Source organism: Marmota flaviventris, chromosome X (assembly GCF_047511675.1).
Source record: "Marmota flaviventris isolate mMarFla1 chromosome X, mMarFla1.hap1, whole genome shotgun sequence".
Taxonomy (NCBI): domain Eukaryota; kingdom Metazoa; phylum Chordata; class Mammalia; order Rodentia; family Sciuridae; genus Marmota; species Marmota flaviventris.
Genome location: NC_092518.1, coordinates 23262166 through 23286676, shown reverse-complemented (window position 1 = coordinate 23286676; position 24511 = coordinate 23262166). Strand labels below are relative to the sequence as shown.

General features: G+C 32.9%; 1 protein-coding gene across 1 annotated transcript in view; it reads right to left on the bottom strand.

The window, feature by feature from the left end:
• Nucleotides 1–24511, bottom strand: part of Il1rapl1 (interleukin 1 receptor accessory protein like 1) — a 614687-nt gene that overhangs the window by 269029 nt on the left and 321147 nt on the right. The window contains exon 5 of the mRNA XM_071606054.1: nucleotides 19352–19426. Coding sequence (XP_071462155.1) covers nucleotides 19352–19426 — 75 coding nt within the window. The remainder of the gene's footprint in view (nucleotides 1–19351; nucleotides 19427–24511) is intronic.

Sequence of the window (24511 nt, the reverse complement as noted above, 5' to 3'; positions counted from 1 at the left end):
TATTGGCATTACCTTCCACCCATTCACCCATACCTACTTTCTTTTGATTCTTGTTTGCCAAATTTCCTATTAGTATATACACTGAAAATATTCATGCTTCTGATTATCCCTGATGTCTGATCACCCTAAAATCAGACCATTTTCAAATTATAATCTATTACTTCTCACCTAGAAAATTACCTTTCCAATGGGTTTTCTGACCTCTGATGCCTTTACTTTCTTTAATTCATTCTACTGTAAGACTACTTTGCTAATTGGACTTTCTTCCTTTCATCTTTTTTTTAATTAAATCTTCATATGTATGAAAGTGTATATAAATGAATAATCTGGTTTAACTAATTTTTCTGACACTGCTCTTTTCTCATCAGTTCATTTGGCTAAACTTCTGCTTCAGTTGGTTGTAATATTGTCCAGCTCCCAGAGCTAACAGGTTTTCTCTTCTCTGTGCCTCTCCTAATGTTGGTGATTCAGAATTACCTTTCTATTTCATGTTTGTTTGACTAAATCCTAATCCTTAATTAAGGCATAGCACACACAGCACTTTTACCATGAGACTTTGCTTGATTTTGCCTTTGAAATAAGTTCATCCTCCCTAAACTGCTAAAATGAATGTATTTTGGTATTTTATTACCACTTTCCTAACATTATGCTGGGCAAATAGTAAAATTCAACATACACTTTATAAAATGAATAATGAATAATTCCCTATTAGAGCTTTGAAGAAACATTTTTTGCAATGCTAGGAATTAAACCCAGGGCCTTGTGCAGACTACTGAACTATATCCTCTTGAAAACTTTTAATAACATAACTGCTTATTAATCATAACCTATACAATGCTAAACAACAAAAGTAACTATCCCCATAGTTTAAAAAAGTTATTCCTCTAATTTTAATGGTTAAATGCTAGTACATGTCTACCAATATAGAAAGATGTATTATTCCCAACATTTTATTTGTGAAAACTTTGGGAACAATACAACATTTTGCATTAGTAGGTATTATCACAGCTTCACTTATTAACACAAGACCTTTTCTATTGCAAAGTGAATAAACTCTTGCCAAATCTTAATAGAACAACTGAATATTTCTAAATTTGCCTATAAAGAATTACAATCTAACTTTATTTGTTCTCTAACATCCATCAGGTTTATTTTGTTTTTCCTCTTTGAAAAAGGTTTAGAGAGATGTTTCCCTTTCCTTCAGAGGAAGGCTTTTAAAAACTGGTATAGCTGGACATGGTGGAACATGCCCATAATTCCAGTAGCTCAGAAGGCTGAAGCAGGAGGATCACAAGTTTAAGGTTAGCCTCAGTAATTTAGTGAGGCACTTAACAATTTTTCAAGACCCTGTCTCAAAATTTAAAAAAATAATAATGATAAAAATAAAAGGGGCTGGCTCAGTAGTAAAATACCCCAGTACCAAAACAAACAAATTCTGGTGTTATGGATAACTTCTGATAATGTCTTTTCCATTTGGTAACCTCAAGGAATAACTGTAAAAAGTACCTTTCAAGTAAAAAAAAAAAAAGGACCAGAAAACACAATACACATACACACGAAGAAACATACACACTGAGGAATGGTTTCTGATAATTATTGAACAAGGGCTCTTATTGACACTTCGCTATTTGCTCTTCTTGTGAATTTTTACTCTGTATCAGTATCAGTTTTTGTGAATGTAGAAGAAGGTGTGACAGATATTATAGTAGGATAAATGGTACTCCATCTCCCAAAAAAAGGTATGTCCCCATTCTAATCTCCTGGGTCTATAAATGTTAACTTATTTGGAAAAAGAGTCTTGGTAGATATAATGAAAGTTAAGCATCTTGAGATGAGAACATAATTCTCAATAGTCAAGTGATCCTAAATCCAATGCCATGTGACTTTATAAGAATGGAAGAGGGAAATTTGAGACAAACAGAAGAGGAAAAAACAGTGAAGATAAGGATGCAATGTTACCTACAGAGGCTGAGATTAGAATCTTGCCAAGGAAAACTACAACCACCAGATGCTGGAAGAGGCAAAGATTCTCCACTAGGGTCTTCAAAGGTAATATAGTCATTGATTTTAGACTTCTAGCCTCAAAAGTATGGGAGAATAAATATCTATAATCTGAAGGCCCCAGATTTGTGGCAATTTTCTATATAGTAGGCATAGGAAACCAATATAAACACAATATAATTTTTCAGTAAGGCAAAGTGCTCAGATTGTTGCTAAATTTCTACTATAATTTAAGATGTCACTTCTTCTTTCACTTCATCCCCAATCTCATTCCCCAGTATAATGTCATATTAGCTTCCACTTGGAAAGTTCTTTAGATTCTCTCTTAGACACTTTATGCTTAGGTTATAGAGTCTTCCTTTTTAATTTTAGTTTATTTTGTTATTTTTATGTGGTACTGAGAATTGAACCTAGTGCCTCATCTGTGCTAGGTAAGCGCTCTACCACTGAGCCCCAGCCCCACCCTAGAGTCTTCCTTTCTTGACAGTAATAGCCTTATTGATAAGATAACCCAGGTTTCAGAAAAGTATAGATCATGATACTAAGAAAACATCAGACCCACCATGTAGGAAGATATGGTTTAAGAATCATAGAATCATATACATTCATGTATATTTATATATATGTGTATATATATATATATTATATATATATATATATATATATATATATATATATGAAATTCATTAATTATTCCAGAGATTAAAAATCCCCAACACAACAGAAAAGAGTGATTTGCATCCTCTATTCTAGATCTTTTGTGGTACTGGGGATTGAACTCAAGGCCTAAACATACATGCTGGAAAGCACTCTACCAGTGAACTACACCCCCAACTGATAGTTCCTTTCTTATAATAATTTTCACAATGGTGGATGTTTTCTGATACTAGTGTTTATGGAGCTTTCCACTCAATAAATGTCACCACATAGAAAGACTTGCAAATAACTTTCATAGGTTAATGCAGCATACATTTACATAAAAACAGCACTTATAGTTCTACATAAACCTTACCAAGTTAACAATAACATATTTATATGCTATGGGCAAAATGTGCTATAAATGTCATAAAAATGCCATAAGCCCTATTTAAATTCTCAGTTAACATTAATTTTGATCCAATTGTTTCAGGTTTTCTAAATGGAAAATTTACTAATGTCTACACAGTTTTTAACTTTAAATGCTCAAATAATCATTAGCTGACTTTAAATTACTTATCTATATATAGTTAGATAATTATATTCGGAAAGAAAATGTGAATCCTAAATTAACAAAGCTCAACTTTGTGTGCAGGGAATTAATAGTCACAGTAAATTGACAAGTCAATTATTAGTTTCACTTTGCCTATTTTAAGAAGTGAAATGAGACCACTTGCTTTTTGCTTGCTATTTAAGAAGGGATTATAATTTGCTGCTTTTTAAAGAGTAAAAACTCTGATGAACTAGCCCCTCTTCTATCAGCTTTTCTCACATTAACTTTTGCAGCTCACAAGACATTCTGTTCATGAACATTCTAAGTACTTCCATTTTCCTAAATACCTTGAAAAGAAATTTCATGCTTGAAGATCAGTGGAAGAAAGTGTGTGTTAAAGTGTTCTTGAGAAAACAGAAGTACAAAAAAATTAGAAAGAGAAAATTGGAGGCAAAGATTAACAGAAGTAGATCCAAGAGACAAGCAACTGAAAAGGGGGAAAAAAACTCAGTCCCTCACCAAAACTTGAGGAACTGCCATGATTTAAATGGTATGATCTAAATGTGTCCCCCTAAAATTCACATATTCATGTGTTGGATTTTTGTTTTGTTTTGTTTGGTACCTGGGATTGAACCCAGGGGTAATTTACCACTGAGCCACATCCCCAGTCCTTTTTTATATTTTGAGACAGGGTCTCACTGATTTGCTTAGGGCTTCACTAAGCTGATGTGGTGGCTTTGAACTCATGATCTTCCTGCCTGAGCCTCCAGAGCTGCTGGGATTACAGACATGTGCCACCATGCTCAGCTACATGTTGAATTTTTTTTTTAACATGGTGTCATTTTTTAAGTACCATTTATTTATTTATTTACTTTTATGTGGTGCTAGGGATTGAACCCAGTGCCTCACGCATGCTGGGCAAGTGCTCTACCATTGTGCCATAGCTGCAGCCCACCCATGTTGAACTTTAATCACCAGTGTGCTTGTATTAGAAAGTGAGCCATTGGGCGGTAATTAGGTTACAAGGACTCAGAGAGCTTTGTAAGTGGGACTCAGAGAATTGTACCAACTCTTCTGCCATATGAGGATACCACTAGAGGGCGCCGTCTATGAAGCAGAATTTCCTTACAAGACACGGAATCTACTGACACTTTGCTTTTGGGATTTCCACCTAGTCGATCAGTGAGAAATGAATTTCTGTTGCTTACAAATTATCCAGTATATGACACTTGTTTTAGTAGCCTGAACTGGCTAAGACAGAAATATTTGAAAGTCAAGTTTAAATTTAAATTAATTACTACTCAATGTTTTATTTGATGTGACAGGGAATTTTTTAATGGTGGAATAAAAGAGAAATCAAGAAGTCAAGTAGTGTATAAGAATAGAAACCAATTAAAATATTACAAGAAAATCATCCATTAAAGAGAGCAGAGCTCACAATTAGGACTCAACAAATCAATGTAGAAGAAAACTACAATTCATATATAGAAATATATAGAAATGTCCCAACTATTGCAGCACATAAGTTTTGCTCACAGTCTATAAAATGGAGGCACAGTAGGCATCATAGCTGTTGAAAAGACAAAATGAACCAATGTGTCATAATGCCATGCAAGTATAAAATTCTCCAGAATCAAAGAGAAATTATGATCATCAATCAAGCAAAGCTACACTTACAGAGCCTGAACTTGTTAAACAAAAATCTCATTTGAATGAGAGTAGACAATCATGGCTGAAACTATAAGAGAGGAAACAAACTTATGGCTTCTTCTGGAGCAACAAAAGATGACACTGAGGTTAACTGAGATTATAATATAAAGTTCTTATGGAAGGGCATATATCTATCTATTTATATACCTACCTATCCACCTATGTATCTAGTAGCTTTAACCAGACTTTGTGCCCACTTAATAATGAAGCAGGAAATGGGACTAGTGAACCTATTTCTTGGTCAAGGCCCTAAGATTGTAGAATCCATTTGACCAAACTTTAGAGTTCTGCCCCAAACTCAAGGTGCTAGTTAACTTTTTACCCTTGACCAGTTTTCTAGCTGAACTGTGAAATATAACTGTTCCTTTAACCCCTATTTATTTCTCCAAAGTCAACCTACTGCTCTGTTTTGACCTTCAATATCCAGCTGATCTCTCCTCCTCTGTCTTATCTGGATTTGATTTATTGCTTGGGCTTCCCTAGCCAGACTCCTGAGTCTTTCTCTAGCTAAGTGTCTCCCTCATCCATGAAAGAGAATCATCAATCATACCAGGCAATCAAATAAAAAAAAATATTTTAGGGTGGTTACTCCACTGTTCTGTAGTATACAGCTATTGAAGTGGGTAAGTTATAAATGTGCTGTTTATTTGAGTATTAAAAGTGAGTGAATGCTACATGAATTGTTTATTAATATATTTCTGTTCATTCGGTACTGCACTAAATATTATGGAGGAAAATATTATATTCCAAGTGCAATTAGAGAAACAAGTGTCCATAAAATGATGAGAGAAATGCTCTGAGATGAGGAAACACACACACACACACACACAGAATATTTAATTCTACCTAATGAGAGTAAAGCCCAGGAAAGATTCACAGGTGTGACAATGAAGTAGGTGTTAAAATTTGAATATGGAGGCACAAGGATAGAGGTATGCAAGGGAATTCCAGATGAAGGATGAAAGATATATTGTGCAGGTCAATAATAAAGTCAGGAGTGCTTGGACAGTGGTGCAGGCTTAATAGCAGGGAGAATGAAACTAAGAAGGAAAAATGCGGTCTGATTGTGAAGGGGATGGCCTTTATCTTCTAGATATCAGGCAAAGACATTATATTTTAAAGCAGGGACTCTGGTATTACTTTAATTTACAAACAGGACTTTCTTACAAAATCAAAGAGTCTGATAAACTAATTCATTCAAGTTTTGCTAGTGTGAACTAAAAATCCTAATGCTTATTATATGAATTTATTTTTTGTTGTCCTAACTCTATGATCATACACAGGAATGATGATTACATTAAATTCATAAAAGCCACCACATGTAGGCTTTAACTAATAAGGCAAGGATATTCACTGATCCTGTTTTGACACATCCTCACAAGTAAATTACTTAATACCAAATTTCAAGTAAGGGGTATTAGGAGCAAAAATAAATCCATGGAGAAATTTGTAGAGAAAAGTAAGTACAAATGTTTGTTGGAATACTTAACAGGTGTTTCTATTTTTGATAATAAGTCTGCAAAAACAGAATAGACCTATCTACTTCTTTGTGAAGTCAGATTTCTAGAGAATTTTCTCATTTGATTCTACCCTCCATGATTCTTGCATGATGTGATGGGGGCAATTTTCCTTTCATAAATTACTAAGTTTTTCTAAACTCTCATTATGGGATGATAGATATTACTACATTAGTTATTCTAAATACATTAAAGAACAATTTATACCATGTTTCAATCCATGATAGCCATTCTGAATCCTACTATAAACTTTCATCATTTTAAAGATGGCTCCATAGTGTAACTGTATTTGGTGGAATGAACATAAGATTTGCCACCAATTGAGGAATCAGACACTGAGGTCACTAAACTTAAATTATTTTCTGGACTTGCTTTATTTTTCTGATATGGTATTAAAAGGGAACTTGAAGCCAAGCTCCGTGGCACACGCCTGTAATCCCAGAATCTCAGGAGGATGAGGCAGGAAGATTGCAAATTCAAAGCCAGCCTCAGCAACAGCAAGGCACTAAGCAACTCAGTAAGACCCTGTCTCTAAATAAAATACAAAGTAGGGCTGGGGATGTGGCTCAAGTGGTAGTGCGCTTGCCTGGCATTCATGAGGCACTGGGTTCAATCCTCAGCACCACATAAAAATAAAATAAAGATATTGTTTCCACCTAAAACTAAAAACAATAAATATTTCTAAAAAATAAAATACAAAATAGAGTTGGGGATGTGGCTCAGTGGTCGAGTGCCCCTGAGCTCAATCTCTGGTACCCCCCCAAAATAAATTAAAAAAATAAAAAAGGAATTTGAATTCCTTTACATAACACGTTTTTCTCCCATCACCAATGGTCTCCATTACTCATTGTTGCATTACATATGGCTTTACTTTACTCATTTAGATTAGATGAACTTGAGTTTATGATCCATACTCTAAAATTTTCATCTTTCAGAAAACATTTATTTTCCTGAAAATGTCTTCAGCAGCTGAGAATCTAACATTTAGTTTTAAAATTCACATTAAGTTCAAGGTTGAGAGATAACATACTACACAGGTTAGATCCTGCAAAGAGAAGTTATAACAATGAACAAACCAATATTATCACATAGTATACATTTCTCCCCTGACATACCAACATTCTTCACGCCTATAAAAATGATGACATACAGAAAGGTGAGAAGAAATAAAGAAAAGATCTAGCATTATTTCAGTCTTTCTTGAGGCCAATACACCTCATATCTTTTAAGTGATTTGTCACTTCTGAATTGGGCCCTGACTGTAAAATATCAGAATCTGTAATTTTTCAAGTTTTAATTATCTATGCAGGGGAAGCAGAATAAGATAGGAGCTAAGTAAAATCCTCCAGAGATCTCTCCCCAGACACAGAACAAGCTGAACAGCTATTCACACGTCAAACTACCTTCACAAGAGGTAAGCAAGGTCCCTCAAGTGAGAGGCCATATTGCCTGCTTTTAATACAATAAAACAAAAAGACCCATCAAAGAAGGAAGAAAAGAAAGAGTTGCCCATATCACCCTTTCCTGACTTCAAGCAGCCAGTATAGAGACAGAGGTCTTCCACTTGAGGGAGCAAGAGAAAATTTAGGCCAGTCCTTAGACTTAAAAGTCTGGTACCAGGCCAGACATAGTAAAATTCATTGGAAAAAACAAATGAATGAAAGAAAGGAAGAAAGAAAAAAAGAAGAAAATATTGTCTAGGCCTAGGAAGTCAACCAATTAAAAAATAAAAATTCCAAATTAACTTTTGCTTGAAATGGCTACATATTTGGGATAAAAATAAACATTTTGGATTATTTGATTCCTAAATAATTCATGAATTGCCTCACTTCTCCATTTTATTTTGTGCACTTAAAGAGTAACTAAAAGAAAATAAAATCCTGTCCTGTCTATCCTGGAATCTATAACAGTAGGATCCCCCTTTTATAAAAAAAATATTTTTTATTTATAACTGGACACAATACCTTTATTTAATTTATTTATTTATATTTATGTGGTGCTGAGGATTGAACCCAGGGCCTTGCACATGCTAGGCGAGTACTCTACCATTGAGCCACAACCCTGACCCCTAGGATCCCCTATTGATCGAATATTTTTTTCATATATAGTCACTGATATTCTCTGTGACACTTCATTTCATCTGAAGCTAAAATCTCATTTATCAATTTAATGTAAGTTTCACTTTTTTATTTATTTCCCAATATATATAAATATTACTCTCACTCTCTAATTAGTGGCAAAACCTAATAAACACCTTTGTAAACATATTATTCATAGAAATTCTAAAATCATTACAAATAACATTTTTGCCTAAGAAGAATATCTCTCTATAAATCAAAAATAAATATGTGATGTAATTTGGAAATATATTTTCATATTACTTATAAGCAGGCTATACATAATAAGCAGATTACATAAGAATAATTGTATTGTACCCACATTAATTTTAGTAAAAATTATCCATTTTCAGAACACTAAAATTTTTAATTAATTAAAAAGTCTTAAAGATGAGAAGATAATTATATTATCATCTCAGAAAAACATGTTCATCAGAAACACTTAAACTTTTTCTTTGAAGAAAACAAAAACATATTTTACTAAACTTTCTCTAAGCTATTTCACACAATAGCTTTTTACTGAATATTTGTGATAATAATCTTAAATTTCCTGTGATTTGTTATATTGTAAGTATCCTATTTCTACTGATGGCTTGATGTGACAGGATGCACTCAATTTCACTTTTCCAGAAAAGTAATACACTTTCTTTAACTCTCTTCCTACTCAAAGAACTGCCAACATTCTGTAAACACAGTTCTTCACAGGAAAGTCAGAGGTAGGTGCCTTGCTTTTATTAAACTAGAAACAAAATCATTCATAGAGTGAGAATGCCTATAGCTTGCCTGTAAGTTTGAGAAGAAGGTCACTGGGGAGAAGTGGGAGGGAAAGGGAATTATTGATTTTCTCAGAGTCTTGCACAACTTCAAGGCTTTCTCTGATGCTTCTTGTGGACCAAATTTGGCAGTGGGAGGTATCTTCTGACAAGACTGCTGATCCAAAATTTACCTTAAGACAGATGAATTTTTGACGCCAAATCTTTATCAGGCCTTTCTTTTTCTTTTCTTTATTATTTAATTGGTTACTATAAGTTATAAATGAATTATTACAAATTTTAATTATAAAATTTTAAAAGAGATCTTTAGTGTTTCTGAGAAAGTATAACTGGGATTTCACGTAGTGAATTGGAAAGAGGCCCTTTCACAAGAATTTGCTGTGGGGTTTATGTTTTAAAATGTATGGATGCTGTATGCATTGGCTTCATGTAAGCATCTGGCATATTTTTGATTATATGTTTAGGTAAATTTGTCAATAATTTTATTCATACAGCTATAAGTTAAAATTCATTGTATGGCTTTTATACTACAAAGAAATGCATTATTAAATATATGTAAAAATATTAAGTTAAAAAGAAATTATTGGAAGAATGATGTCACAGAAAGGGACATATGAATTCCAGAAGAATCAAAATACATAATGCACACTTTAAACTTGGAAAAATCATGGGCAGTCATCATTCTACTGGTATACATTTCAACAAAACCAATCCAGGTAACATAGCAAGATATCCTGAAAAGTAGTATCCTTTATGAATAGAAAACAGTTTGTCATATTTGAATATGAGATATTCTGTTTACCTAAATAGTCTACCCTTCCATATAAATTTTCAAAAGATTAGATTAAAATGAAATACTGTTGGTTCTGAAGTTGATGAATAAATCTTACTATTTCCTATGAGGAGTCATAAAGTCACAATGGGAACATTCCTTTCTACTTATAGACAAGGGGAAGTCATATAAGGTGATGGGTGGATGATTCTTTGTCTGGGTTAGTTAGAAATGTCACTTGGAATTTCATATTGATGAACCTCATCTTATGAAAATGTAAAAATCTGCATTACCATTGAGAAAAGTTATGGAGGTGATTATTCATTTACAAAAGGGTTCTTATATACAATTATTCACAAAGAAATTTCTTTAAATAGCATATTTCCCTTGTGCATATAAATCTTTCATTGATCATTAGCTTCTTAAAAGAGTCTGGGGGACAGAGCCTCTTAAAGCTGACATGTTAAGCCACTGCTAATTAAAGATTAATCACAAATGAAGGGAACACGTTTCTGAAATTATGATGATTTAATTTACCCGCAAATCCAGACGAACATACTAAGTTCATAAAGTTTGACTGGAATGCTGGTATCCTATTTTCATAATCATATTCTAGCAAAACTGATTTTTCATGAAAAGTCTGCATGTAATTTAGGAGTATTCAGTTATTTAGCCAAAATTCAAAGAGTAAATATATGAATGAACATCTATCTTTATATTCAAACTTGAAGTGATTTGAGTCTTTTTATAGCTTCTATTTTAATGGACATCAGTCATGTGGTGCATACTGTTATTCGGAAACCTCTTTCAATATTCTACAGCATAAGATCCTTTGATAGGTTTATTTTTGATAAATTGGCATTTACTTTGCAAATTCAGGAGCAGTTCTTGTTAATATAGGATACTCACTGCATTTTTCTGTGCTAGTAAGCTTCAATCATTAAGAATGACTTAGAAAGCTTTGTGATAACAGTGCTTGTCATGGGAAAAACAGTGTTTTCTATAAAATGAATATGACTATCACCAAAGCCTTCATGAGGAACTTGACAGGCATAATGGTTTGATGCTTTGTTTTGTAAAATTATTCTCGATGTTTCTTGTCTTAAGAAATATTATGCCTGAATTCCCTTAGTTTAGAAAAAGAATTTTTCACTTTTAATTTCATCTTGATAGTCATTTATAAGCTGCAGTATACATTAAATTGTATTTGTAAAAATAAGAATTAGGGCCAGGGTTATGGCTTAGTGGTAGAGCACTTGTATAGCATGTGCAAGGCACTGGGATCGATTCTCAGCACAACACAAAAATAAATAAAGTCCATCAAAATGAATTTTAAAATATGAACTAGGGATAATTTCATTCTTTTATCTATGTATATAATATATGCTCTTAGATAAACTTGTTATGAATTAAGCAATCTAAAAGTCAATGATTTCTATAAGATAAAGTAATATTTAAGAACAAAATCTCAGTATGCACAATTGGGTCCTTAGAGGGGAGATGGAAATTAATTTTCTAAAATGTTACACATGCTCCAGTGAAGTCCATATCTCCTGCCACAATAAGATATTCTAGTAAGAATATAACAATAATAATGACATGATGATGATGATGAAAATAGAAACAATGAGTTTTTGTAAAATTTTCATGTAAAAATGTATAGTCATTTGGTCCCTGTTTTCTTATCAGTAAAATTAAAAGTACTTGATAACTTCTAAGCTCTCTTCACCCCCTAAGATTCCTAATCTGGAACTGTGACAAGTTATACCTATATAGTTACTTAACTGGCCAGTGATGAATAAAATAGTACTTTTGGTGCTACAATAAAAGAGTAGTATGTATAATATGTGCCAGGAACTAGACTGGGACTTGGGAATTTCAATGGACTCTACATTGCTTTTGTGACAGCACACTTTCTTGCACCTTTTCTTTCTTCTCATGTCTCTCCTTTTGACCCCTTTTCAAAGTAAGAGAACATGCAGGCTCATTTACATTTTATCTGCATCTGTTTTTAAAGTCTTTTAAAAAATGCTTTAAGTGGCTTCCAAATTCTTAGATATCAATGGCTTATAGAAACTGTTGTAACCTCCATGTCCACTTTTTTGGGGTTTCAAACTTGTCTTAGCACTGGGCTGTGAGCACATAGCACTTAAAAACGAAGTTAGACTTCTGCTTCAATAGCAGGTTTTAAAGTACACATGAAAAACTGCATCTTTTTTTCCTCCAAACTATTCCTCCTATCACCAAAGAAGAACTTTGAATTTGAGAATCTGTGAGAATCATAAAAAGTAGGTCATATAACAACTGAAGAATACTGCCTTTAATTTATTGATTATAACTTAAATATATGAAATATTAACCTAAAAGCCAGTATGATAAAGATTACCTTTCTGATCAGAATCACAATAATCAAGGTCCTTTTTGGTTTTGAAAGTAGTATATCAGACTAAAACAGATGTTAAGTGTCATTTATCATGACACAATACATTTGGACTAAGTAGAACTGAATGCTATCAGTTGAAACAATTATAATACCAGTCTGTATTTGGCTTCAATGTTTTAATTATGATATCTATTTGTCCAGAAGCTGTAATTTATATATGACAAATTTATGTTGTGAAGTAGAACTATGCTGATCTGCATGTCTTTCTTAAGTGTGCAACAAGCAATCACTTTTCATTAAACTTTTAGATTTTGAGGCTGGATTGTAGCTCAATGGTATAGTGCTTTCTTGGCATGTGTAAGCACCTGGGTTCAATCCTTGGCACCACATAAAGATAAATTAAATAAAGGTATTATACCCATCTACAGCTAGAAAAAAATATTTTAAAAAGTTTAGACTTTGAATATTATTTTTCATTAGTAAAAAGGAACATTTTATGATTTTTTTACTTGCTTTGTCAGTGAAAATATGTCTTGTGCATTCTTCATGGAATATTAAAATCAAGTCAACAGCATTACATTTGCTTATGTCAAGTGGTAGAATAACTGGAGATGGAAAAACCCAAACTGTCAATACTTTTCCTATTTGTGGGAAGAAAGATCTTATTTGCATCACTTGCACAACTCAGCGACATAGTATTTTTTTTTTTTTTTTTTTAGAATCAACAGTATTACCTGCCACTTTCAGAACTGGGTACCAAATTCATCACCTGAATAATTATATTTCTAGTAAATTGACATTAAGTATTTACCTACCCTAGAAAAGAAAATGAAAACATCTTCCCAAGTTTATTAAGACAGAGTAATAACTATTAAAAAGGTGTGGTTTGTTTCAAGACAATAGCAGCTATGAAAATTTAAAACTAGAGAGCATATATTACAGAGCTATTTTTCTCTCCATAAAATAATTTCCTATAGGACTTCATTGGATTAATACCTAGCATGCTTGTAATAGATTCCATAGGCAATATATTCACATTCATATTTACAGAACACATATGACATAGAAATAGAATGATTATTTTAGCAACATGGTTAACTAACATATGATTTTCACAAGTTTCTTGTAATAATATTTATCAGGATCTAGTATATAAAGTATGGACATTTCCCCTCAATTAGATTTAAAAATTTTTCAACTACAGTATGGTGAAACAAGACAGAGTGTCAGTTAATTTCCAGTGTGGAATTTTAAAAATTAGACTACAGTTAAATTGGGTAAAGGTGTACATATATGTCCAAGATCTATGTAAAGAATATTTTTTTGTAGGTTAAATTGTGTTGTCAGCTATTCTACTCTAAATGTTAATGTCTGGTGAATACTTGTTACCAACTCAGATACTCCAAGATTTTGCTTGTTATTGGATTTAACAAATGAAAATAAATTAGTAAAGGAAAATAAGAGTGCTGCTGGACATCTTCTTCAGTCTAGTCTCCTAATTACATTATCTTGAAGAAAATTTGGAGATGTGCCTTTTGTACACCTTATTATGAATTAGTGTTTATTGACATTCCATGTGCCCAGAGTGCTTTGCAAAATTGCTAGGTACTTAATTAAGAAACACAAAATCTAGAGGATGTTCCCAGTTGAACATTAAGATGATCAGAAGAAAATGGATAGGAAATGTAGATATGCAATTAAGTTTGTATAATTCATCAACCATAGACATTTTCATAAATAAATGAGGTTTATTTGAAACCCTCCAAATATGGAGAAACTCAAAACCAGTGAGTCTACTTATATACAGTAAAGACATAAAAAAAGTAAAAGGGGAACAGCAATCTTGATTTCAAAGAAAAGAGAGCTCTGTGCTGTAAAGGTATTTAATTAAATATTAAAATGTTACTATATTCATTATATATATTTGGTAAGAGTGTAAAATTTTCTCTGGCAAGAATTCTAAAATTATGTAGTAAGCGCCTTTAACAAAATTATTCCTTTTATCCAGAATCTTTTTTTCTTTAGAAATATGTCCTGTTGAATAAGGTGAAAAGGATAATACATAAGTAAAGATCATCACATCATTATTTGTGATAATGAGAATTAAAAAAATACAAATGTACAAAAATACATATGAAATTGTATGACTTTATCTGGTTATTATATAGCCATTAAAGGATGTTTTCTGAGAATATTTAAAAGCAGCCAAATGTGCATACAGTTTAGAGTTTATAAAACAAGATCCTTTTTCGATATTTCACCCAAATTTCTACCAATAACCTGCATAATTATTTTTTAGAGAAAAATACAAAATTTAAGTAAAGTTTGACATCTACTTATAATTCTCAGTAAATTGTGAGTTGTAAGCTATAATTAGTCTCTTTAGGTCAAAGCTAAGGTGGATTTCTACACTTTCAAAAACTGGTAGCAATGGCATATGCCATTCTCTGATCTGGAAGCTTCTGAAAATGGGCTCCTGGACATAACATTCAGATCAGATCTCTGAATGACATCTATAGAGCTCACACTCAGCAAGTCAATTGTGTTTGTCTTTTGACTCTCTTGAATACAGCAGCCTGAAAAATACTGTCAGATTTACCTCTTGGATTGACCTTCAGAATTCTGCAATGTGATTTCTGGGCCTTTTGCCCAAGAAAGTGCTGTCCATATATTTGCTGATTCCTGAAAGTTATCTAAAAAGAACAAAGTTCTTTTTTTCACATTTAGAAATAACACACAGATGCCACTTAAAGTGGAAATGTCAAACCTGCCAATTTTACATATTTTATATAGTTACCATTATATTGTTTCCTAAGTACTTGGCCTTTTAGTGCCATTTGTTTTCTACAATGAAATAGTTTAAATGATACTACCAGACTATTCCAGTTTGAGAAGATGAAGGATTTAGAACAGGAAAATACAAGTGATACTGAAAAGCAAAACAAAGCAAAGGCTGGCATGGCCAGCAGATGGCAGTACAAAGTGAATATGGACCTGGTGTAGTTGGAGCACACCTGCAATCTCAGCTGTTTGGGAGGCTGAGGCAGGAAGATCACAAGATCCAGACCAGCCTGAGCAACATAACAAGACACTATCTAAATAAATAAATAAATAAATAAATAAATAAATAAATAAATAAATAAATAAATAAAAAGGGGGTGAGTGAGCTCAATTTGTAGTACTGAAAAAAATGTGAATGTGGAGATTAAGGGTAATTCCAGGAAATCTGTGCTTTTATTGAAGTTTATATAATGAATTATATACATTTGAGATGAAATCAGATAATTGATGGACTTAAATTTACTAGGGATTTTTGGATGTATGTGTAATTTAGCAAGGATATAGAAGGTAGATCAACAGACATGTACCAGCTCAGCTTTGTATATTTCTGGATTTTTAAAGTTATAACTCATACAGGTGTTTCATTATATTCTGAGGTTAACTTTAGATTTAGGAACAGGTTGAGACAGATCCATGATTTCTTATCCACTGAAATTCTCTTGGAGATTTTCACCTACTCATAAGGGGAGACACCACTTACAGGTCCATGTCTCTGAGACATACAATCCTCCTACTGCCACTCCATGACTATGCATCAGTCCCTCTTTCTTAGGATTTGATATCACATATTGCACCTGTAAGCACAAGATGATGGAGGCAGGAGGCAGACCTTGTATCAGCAAGCTCTTTTTTATTCAGAGGCAGAGTCAATCCATCAAACAGTTGATGGGGCTCATTTGGGGGGCAGAAAATGGTAATGGGCTTAAATAAAGGTCTGAGTTTTTAATAGGCTTCATTCAGGGTTGGACAGGATGGTAGTTCCTGGAGTTCATTATATTGGAGTCAGCTGATCCATAAGGGTGGGACAGGAGTGTGGATAGGGAATTTCCTGGGGCTTATTATATTGGAGTCAGCTGACACATTAGAGTGGTGGGTCAGGTGCCAGTCAGGTGTGAGTTCCTTTTGTGTTCCTTCTCTCTGGCTGCGCCTGTGCTTTTAATTGACAAAAGCTTCAATTTTACCCCAGACAAGGCAGGTGGGGGAACTACTGCAAACAGGGGAAATGTCTTGGGACCTATATTCCATATCCTTCAGAACCTGTGAGAATGATAGCTTTTTGACATCTGGAAAGAGCAAAATTTTATCCTCAAGGAAGTTAAAGTCAAGGTGTATATTGGAGAAAACAAGTATATTTTAGGTACCTCAAATCTTTTTGTGGTTAATGCTCTTTCCTTATCTTGACTTATATTTTTTGTTGTTAATTCATCTACTAGCAACAATAGCATGGCTATTATTTCAAATGAACTGTCACTCAAAAATCCAAGGATTAATAATGGTTAAATTTCTCTAACTAGCAAGTCATTTATCTGGTGATGCACTATGAACTGGAATCAAAAAATGAAACAAAACGAAAATTGTTTAAAATAATCAAGATGTGCCAAGTGTTGTATTGCATATTTGTAATTCCAGCAGCTTAGGAAGCTGAGACAGGAGGATTATAAATTAAAGGCCAGCCTCAGCAATTTAGGGAAGTCCTAAGCAAATTAGCAAGACCTTGTCTCAAAATTGAAAAAAAAAAAAAGCTGGGGATGTGACTTAGTGGTCAATACCCCCTGGGTTCAATCCACAAACCCTGTCCCCTGCAAAAATAAAAATAAAAAAATAAAAAATAATCAAGATGCCAGGTTGATGTCTTTAGTTGTGGTTAAAGACAACCACGTTCCTTTGTTCAGTGACAATAAAGGAGTTAGAATATTTCTTGAACATTTTGTTCATAGATAGGCCCATACATCTTCAAATGAATACATAGTCAAATCATTCAATTTGCATAAGAAATTTTCAATATAATGTGGGTAGTCTTTATGATTTTGTTTAAGAAAAGGTACTATTTTAAAAATAGCTTTACAATTGTATTTTACAAAGCACTATAATAGAAGATAAAGAGTAATTTGATTTATTCAAAATTCAGGGACAATAAAAAAAATCCATGGGCAACCATCAACCATAAAATTTTTTTAATTATGCTGTCAAATATAGACATACAATTAAAAACATAAAAATTTCATTTTTATTATGTCCATTACAGATAACTACTACCACCATAACTTTCCCTCTTCTTTGCCCAAGATGTTTAAGTTTCACATAGCTTCTTAGAAATATATCTTCCAAAGAGTTGTTGAAATTGCTATATAAGCATGGCCACTCTTGAGAATTTATATTTCATTTTTTAATAAAATATCAATATCACAGTGTGAGTAAAGTGTAAGATACAATTTTAATATGTTTATTTTATATATGGCATTGCTTTAATGCTACCTATAGTCTTTCATCTAAAAATATCAAGAATAATACTACTTGCATATTTATGATATTAATTCAAAAGGCTTGAATTTGCTATAAAAGAAGTATATTAAGGGCTGGGGTTGTAGCTTAATGGTAGAGCGCTCGTCTAGCATGTGCAAGGCCCTGGGTTCGATCCTCAGCACCACATAGAAGTAAATAAACCAAATAAATGTATTGTGTACAAATAAAAAATAAATATTAAAAAACAAGAATTTAAAAAAGTATATTAATATTCAGTCTATATAAATCCTGCATATGATCATCCCTCAAAATTAGCAAACATAGATATTTCCAGTGTTGGGGACCAATTGAATACATTAATATAGGCTTACAAGTTCTAAAACCATCATCACATCTTTGTGCAATATAACTTAGATATGTTTTTACTAAACATTATCACATCTGTACTTTGTAATCTTCATTCAGAAAACATTTATAATTGTCATCAACTTCTCACCCCATGAACAATAATAACATTTTAATTTAAGGGATGGGCTACATTGAATACATTTTCATTTTTGAAAGAGTAAAGTAGAAAAGTTTCTATAGACATTTGAGGAGAATATATATATATATATATATATATATATATATATATATATATATATATATAATATATATGTAAGTGTATATACACACATACCACATATCAACTTAAAATAAAACCTAAGAGAATATAATGGATATTTATAATTAAGAAGGAAAATTTTCCACAATTTGGTATAACTGAATATAGCTAAGTGACTAAAAAGTCCTATACTTTTGTCTAAGATAAGTATTTTAGAATTCTAATTCATGTATAACTGAATATTTTTTATCACAGAGTATTTTGTCCATGGCCTTATGTCCAAATCCCCTAGTTCCTTAACCAAATGCCACTTGATCAAATTTAAGTAATATATTATCTAAAACAATTACCACAATGTCTATTATGTTGCATTAGATTTTTTGAGAGAGAGAGAGAGAGAGAGAGAGAGAGAGAGAGAGAGAGAGAGAGAGAGAATGAGAATGAAATTTTTTTTTGTAGATGGACACAACACAATGCCTTTATTTTTATGTGGTGCTGAGAATGGAACCCGGGTCCCGCCCGTCCTAGGCGAGAGCTCTACAATTCCAGCCCTTGCATTAGATTTTTAAAATGCTTTTTTTTTTTTTTTGCCATAATGGTAACATTTACTTTAGTGAACTTCCATCCTTTTCTCTGAATTTCAGAAAATTCATGTTAATATATTAATAGATATTATAAAATAGTTCCACATTGCCTATTTTAAAAATAATTCAAACATTATAACATTACACTATACTATCATTGCTAAAATCATCAGCCTATTTCATTTCCCAATAACCATCTAAATAGCATATATCCATTTTGGTCTCAAGGTGTACTTTGCAGAGAACAGAATGTCACATGTGCTGGCACTTCCTAATTCTGTCCTCTTTAAATACCCATGAGTTAAGCTCAGAGTATCACATGGTAACTATGTAGACTTATTAACTGTCAGAATATACTAAAAAATGTATTAACTAGAATTAAGAATTTACTCACCCAGCTGGGTCTCCTGAATTGTCAGTTTACTTTCCATAGGATACAAAAGCTTGGGTGGCTTATCAGTCAGAGGAGCTGGAAAACAACAATAATAATAGTACAGAGACTTATAGTTATGTTGCATGAACTGAATGATAGCATACAGTTTATTTTCTCAAAGATTTTTCATTCTCAAAGTAGTGTCAAAGCACTCTACCAAGTAATGACTTTCATATTGCAGGTGGTACCTTCAGGCAAGCTGGAAAGCTATTAGATTAAACAAGAGTAAAATATAACATTTCCAGATCAACAGTCACATGACACCTTTGAATTACAGAATCAGGATTGGTCAATTCTTAAAAAAAATCAGACTGTTTCATGATACATCTTATATTTATATCTTATTTTGTTTTAAAGGGATGCCCTCCATTTTTTAATATTAAAGCTACACACATATGTATGTGGCACGTAGTAAAACATTATTCAGTATAGAGGTTTGTCATTCTTCATAATTCCATTTATATTTTCCATATACTGGATCACATTACCTCAAAACACACAATCTACTAATTGCATTAAGTGTTCCTACATAGAGATACACTAAATGGGTTAGCAATGTGACATTAGTGTCAGTACAAGCATGCATACTCATACCAAGAGGATATTTTAAAATGGTATTTTCCCCTTAGTCTAAATCTGTATTACTATTATCTGTTACATTTTGTAGTATATGTATATTGCTAATTTGCATGATTTGAAACTTCCACACATTTCTGATCTGTGCTCTCATCAATTTCATTTATCAGCAACAAGTCTAAGAGTTTGCTACTATACATTGGGAAAATGGGCATCCTATTGCATGCTTCATTCCTAGTAAACTAGACTTTCTGGACTTTAGACAAATAGTTCTTCATTAGTTCCCCCTCCTGCCCCCGCCTCTGAATTGCCTAGGTCCCTGGAAATCTGTCACTGTAACTTCTATTCTGTATAAAAAAACAGACATTGATCAATTAAGGGTCACTGAACTAAATGTTTTTGCTTTGAGACTTTCTTTTTTCCTTGCCAGGAGGACATGCCAGCTTGGTTGATAACTGGAAGGTGGATCTAGACAGAACTGCCAGGAGTTGGCTACATGTACTCATCACCAGAGGATTCAAGAATTCAAAGTGCTTCAGCAGTTTGCCTCCATGTCTCTTTAACAGAAAACACAGTCAGTGCAAAGGGATAGTGCATCCCAAGTTAGAAAAACAGCAATGAGTTCTTAGGATCATTATGGTTTAGATATGAGGTGTCTGCTAAAAGCTTATGTGTGAGAAAATGCAAGAATTTTCAGAGGTGAAATAGTTAGATTGTGAGAGTCCTATCCTAATCTGTGGATTAATCCACTGATATGGGTTAGTTGGGTGGTAACTGTAGGCAGATAGGGTATGACTAGAGGAAGAAGGTCACTGGTGGTATAGCCTTTTATATCTTGTCCTTAGTAAGTGGAGCTCTCTCTTTCTCTCTGCTTTTGGTTGACATGTCCTGAGCTGTTTTCCTCCACCATGCTCTTCTGCCATGATGTTGGGCCTCACATCAGACCCAGAGCAATGGTGTCAGCTGACCATGGACTGAATCTCTGAGCAATGTAGTCAGCTGACCATGGATCTCTGAAACTATGAACTAAAATAAATTTGTCTTCCTCTACATTGTCCTAGTCAGTATTTTGGTAACAGAGAATAAAAGTTGACTAAAACAAAGGTCTTTATTGGGGAGACCAACCTCATCTAGGACTAATTGCTGTGTTCATAACTAATTGAATGCATTATTTATTTGCCTTCATTAATATTTAACAAGAATATGGGAATAAAAGTGAAAAACGAAAGTTTGGGTAATAGGATGAGATTAATTGCTCTGAAATTCTCAAAAATATAACATCACTGAGTAACCTTAAATACTCTGATTTCATGCCTCAAGTGATCTTAAAAGATTTGATTCTCTTACTAACAAAACATCAGCTTATTTACTAAATGTTGTCAAAATAGTTCACCATTAATAGGTTAAAAAGTCACAGTTCTTCAACTCTGGTTATCAAATGAATTTTAGTGAACTTCACAAGCCATGATGATGTCAAAATAACTGGTTTATTTTAATAAGTTTCTTAGTTTAAAAATCTTGTGATTATGTAGTTACTAGTAGATAATTTGACAGTTTGTTTTAAAAAGCAGTTGAGAAAATGTTCCATGCTCAAACACTTCCCACACTAGCCTGTGGTGAGGGGAAACAAAATCTGTATAGAAAGATAATATAATCCATATGTAGAACATTTGTTCAGAAATGTAAAATAGGTTTTTGTTTCTCTGCCCTACCCTACCACCCACTCTGTGACATAATGTTATGTCCTGAAGAATTTTCATATTCTGTCATTTGACAAACTCTATGTTAGCATAGGAATTCTTCAAGTCTAGATCATGAAATCATAAGATATTGGGAGAATTCAATGCTTATTAGTTATTTTAAAATTTTAAAACTATGTTCCCTAAAGTCATGTTATTTGCACAGAGCACCTCTGGGCAGAAAAAGTAAAAAAAGGAGAGAAGGACTGACCCACTGGGCATGTCTCCAAGCCTTGGGATGTCACCCACTCCTATTTGACAGAAGTAGCTCTGTTTTGACAAAGGTAGCTCTCTATCCATCAATATTTCATCCACAATTTTGAAGGACCAAATTCAATTCAATTCAACTTATACATGTTAAACACTATAATGTTCCAGACACTCTGATAGGTGTTTAGGAATGACTCTGTTTTTTTGTCCTTATACTTTACAGTGATCTGTGGCTTAATAATAAAAATAAACATTTGAACTGATAAAAATCCCTTTGTTTAAGAGACCAAGGATCTGAGGCTCAAAGAGATCAAAAAGTTTGCAAAAGGTAACAAAGCAAATCCAAGCTAGAATCCTTGCTAGATGTTTCCACTCAATTCTTTATAATGTGCACTTTGAAAATTCTGTTAAGCAACTTCTGCATAGGCCTATACAAAGTTCCCTTCAAGGTGTGTACAATCTGTTAAAAAAGTAAAAATATGCAATTAAATCATCATAACCTAGAGCAGAGCTCTTGCAATGCAATCTGTCATCATCTGTAAGTGTCATGTATTGCTATTATGCTATGATGGATATCAATTTGGTACATTTCTCATATGATTTGCCTTTCTTTGATAAAAGTGATAGGAAACTCCCAGACACCACAAAGGATGAACTACTGATTTGACACACTGGCAAAATGACTGTGAAAGGAAGTGATCTCTAAGACTAAGGTGTAGCTCAGTTTCACAGTCATTTGAGGGTGACAAATTTTGGTGCCACAAAGGAAGGGCATGCACAGAATTATCCATTATTTGAATGTTTCTGGCACATTACAGTATTTAATATTTTTAGTTGATTTGAACTGATAGGAGACAGAAGTGGAAAACAAATGCAAGAATAATAATGACCAATCAAAATGAACAAACATGCAAACAGAAAAACATTCCTATTTTTATGCATTTGTAAAGGTAGAACTGGAAGGAAAATGAAAAACATTACTTGTAATTAAAAAAAAGCAAAGTTATTAGCATCAGACCATAACTAGACCATCTGACAGTTTGTGTCAAGGGAACAATTTGTCTTTTGGGGACACTTATTTTTCTTACTAAAACATGCAGATAATGAAATAACTAAAAAACTAAAGAATGTCCAACTAGTGACATGAAGCACATAGTGATTTTAAACCATAATCATATTTTGTCCACAAAAGGCACAATTAGAATGGAGCTATTTCTCTCACTAACTCTGCATTAAATACAGCTTTGTATCTACCCAAGTATTTTCAAGCCCTCATTTTATTTTTCAGAACATCTTATTAGCATCATCAAAACTGATATAGTTATTTAAAATAATAACAGGCCTCTCTTACAGAGTTTTTAATAAGTCTCAATTGACAAAACCTTTCTGCACAAGAGAAGGGGTGAATTTTAAGGACATTCATTTTTCTTACTAGCTGCCAGTTACAGAAACATCTAGAAGTCAGTCAGTATACTCCCATATATAAGGGATTGATCCCTTATATATGTTAACGTATCCTAACTATTCATGAAGAGATGCAGTCTCTCTCTTTCCCCCATTCCTTGTACAGTTTATCTATATAACAGTAAGAAATAGGTTCTCATCTTCTTAAAACAAAAAAGAAAAAAGTAGGGTAAAAGAGACCATGATTTTTTCAGTCTTTCTAATGTTCTCAAAGAGGAGAGAAATGTGAGGTATCTAAGGTGAACACACATTTCTCTGCTTATCACTCATCACCCTTAAAAGCTAAATTTGACCCCTCCCACATTAATCCCTCCAACACTATTGAGAATACTCAGTATTTTCTGTATACTAATCCTACCACAAAATTTGTTCATTCAAAATCATATTTTTCTGATGTATTTTAAATAGTTTTTTCTCTATTTCTTAGAAATATTATGATAGATAAGGGTAGATTGCAAACTTAGCTTTCAGGGAGATGTGGATTTAATAATCTCTGACTCAGTTGGTTTGGCAAGTTGGAAGAGTCATTTAATACCTCTTAATCTTCTTATATGTAACATGTGACATAAATATTTCCCCACATTGATTAAACAGGATAAAATACCAGCATACAGTAGATGAAAAATAAATCTGTCTGGTGATGTTTACTGAAGTTTGGGACAATACCATTTAGCATATGCTAAATGTAGCATTCAATGTACCTTGGTAAGAACATTATTACTATTTGTGAAATAATGAATTCAAAGTTTAACCTGAGGTAAACTGAGGTTTAAAGGGGTTTAGACCCTGAATTGAAGAATCACTAATATTTCCCATATTAGTTTTTATAATAGGGGGATTGTTCCACAAGAATACAATTTTAAAAAATTGAGTAACTTTAAGTATACCAGACAATGTACTGGGATTGCAAAGGACTCAAACAAAACAAAAATTTTAAAGGTTGTAAGACTTCACAGAGCTTATAATCTATATAATTACAAATACTTCCAAGATTCAATTTTAAGAGCATTTGTCAAGTGACTAAAAATAGTATGTATTAAATTAGAAATAAAAGGATGAGTCATTCATAGAGATGTTCATAAATGAGAGCTTATTTATGATGCATTGTGGTGAGTCTTACACTCAGGGGTAA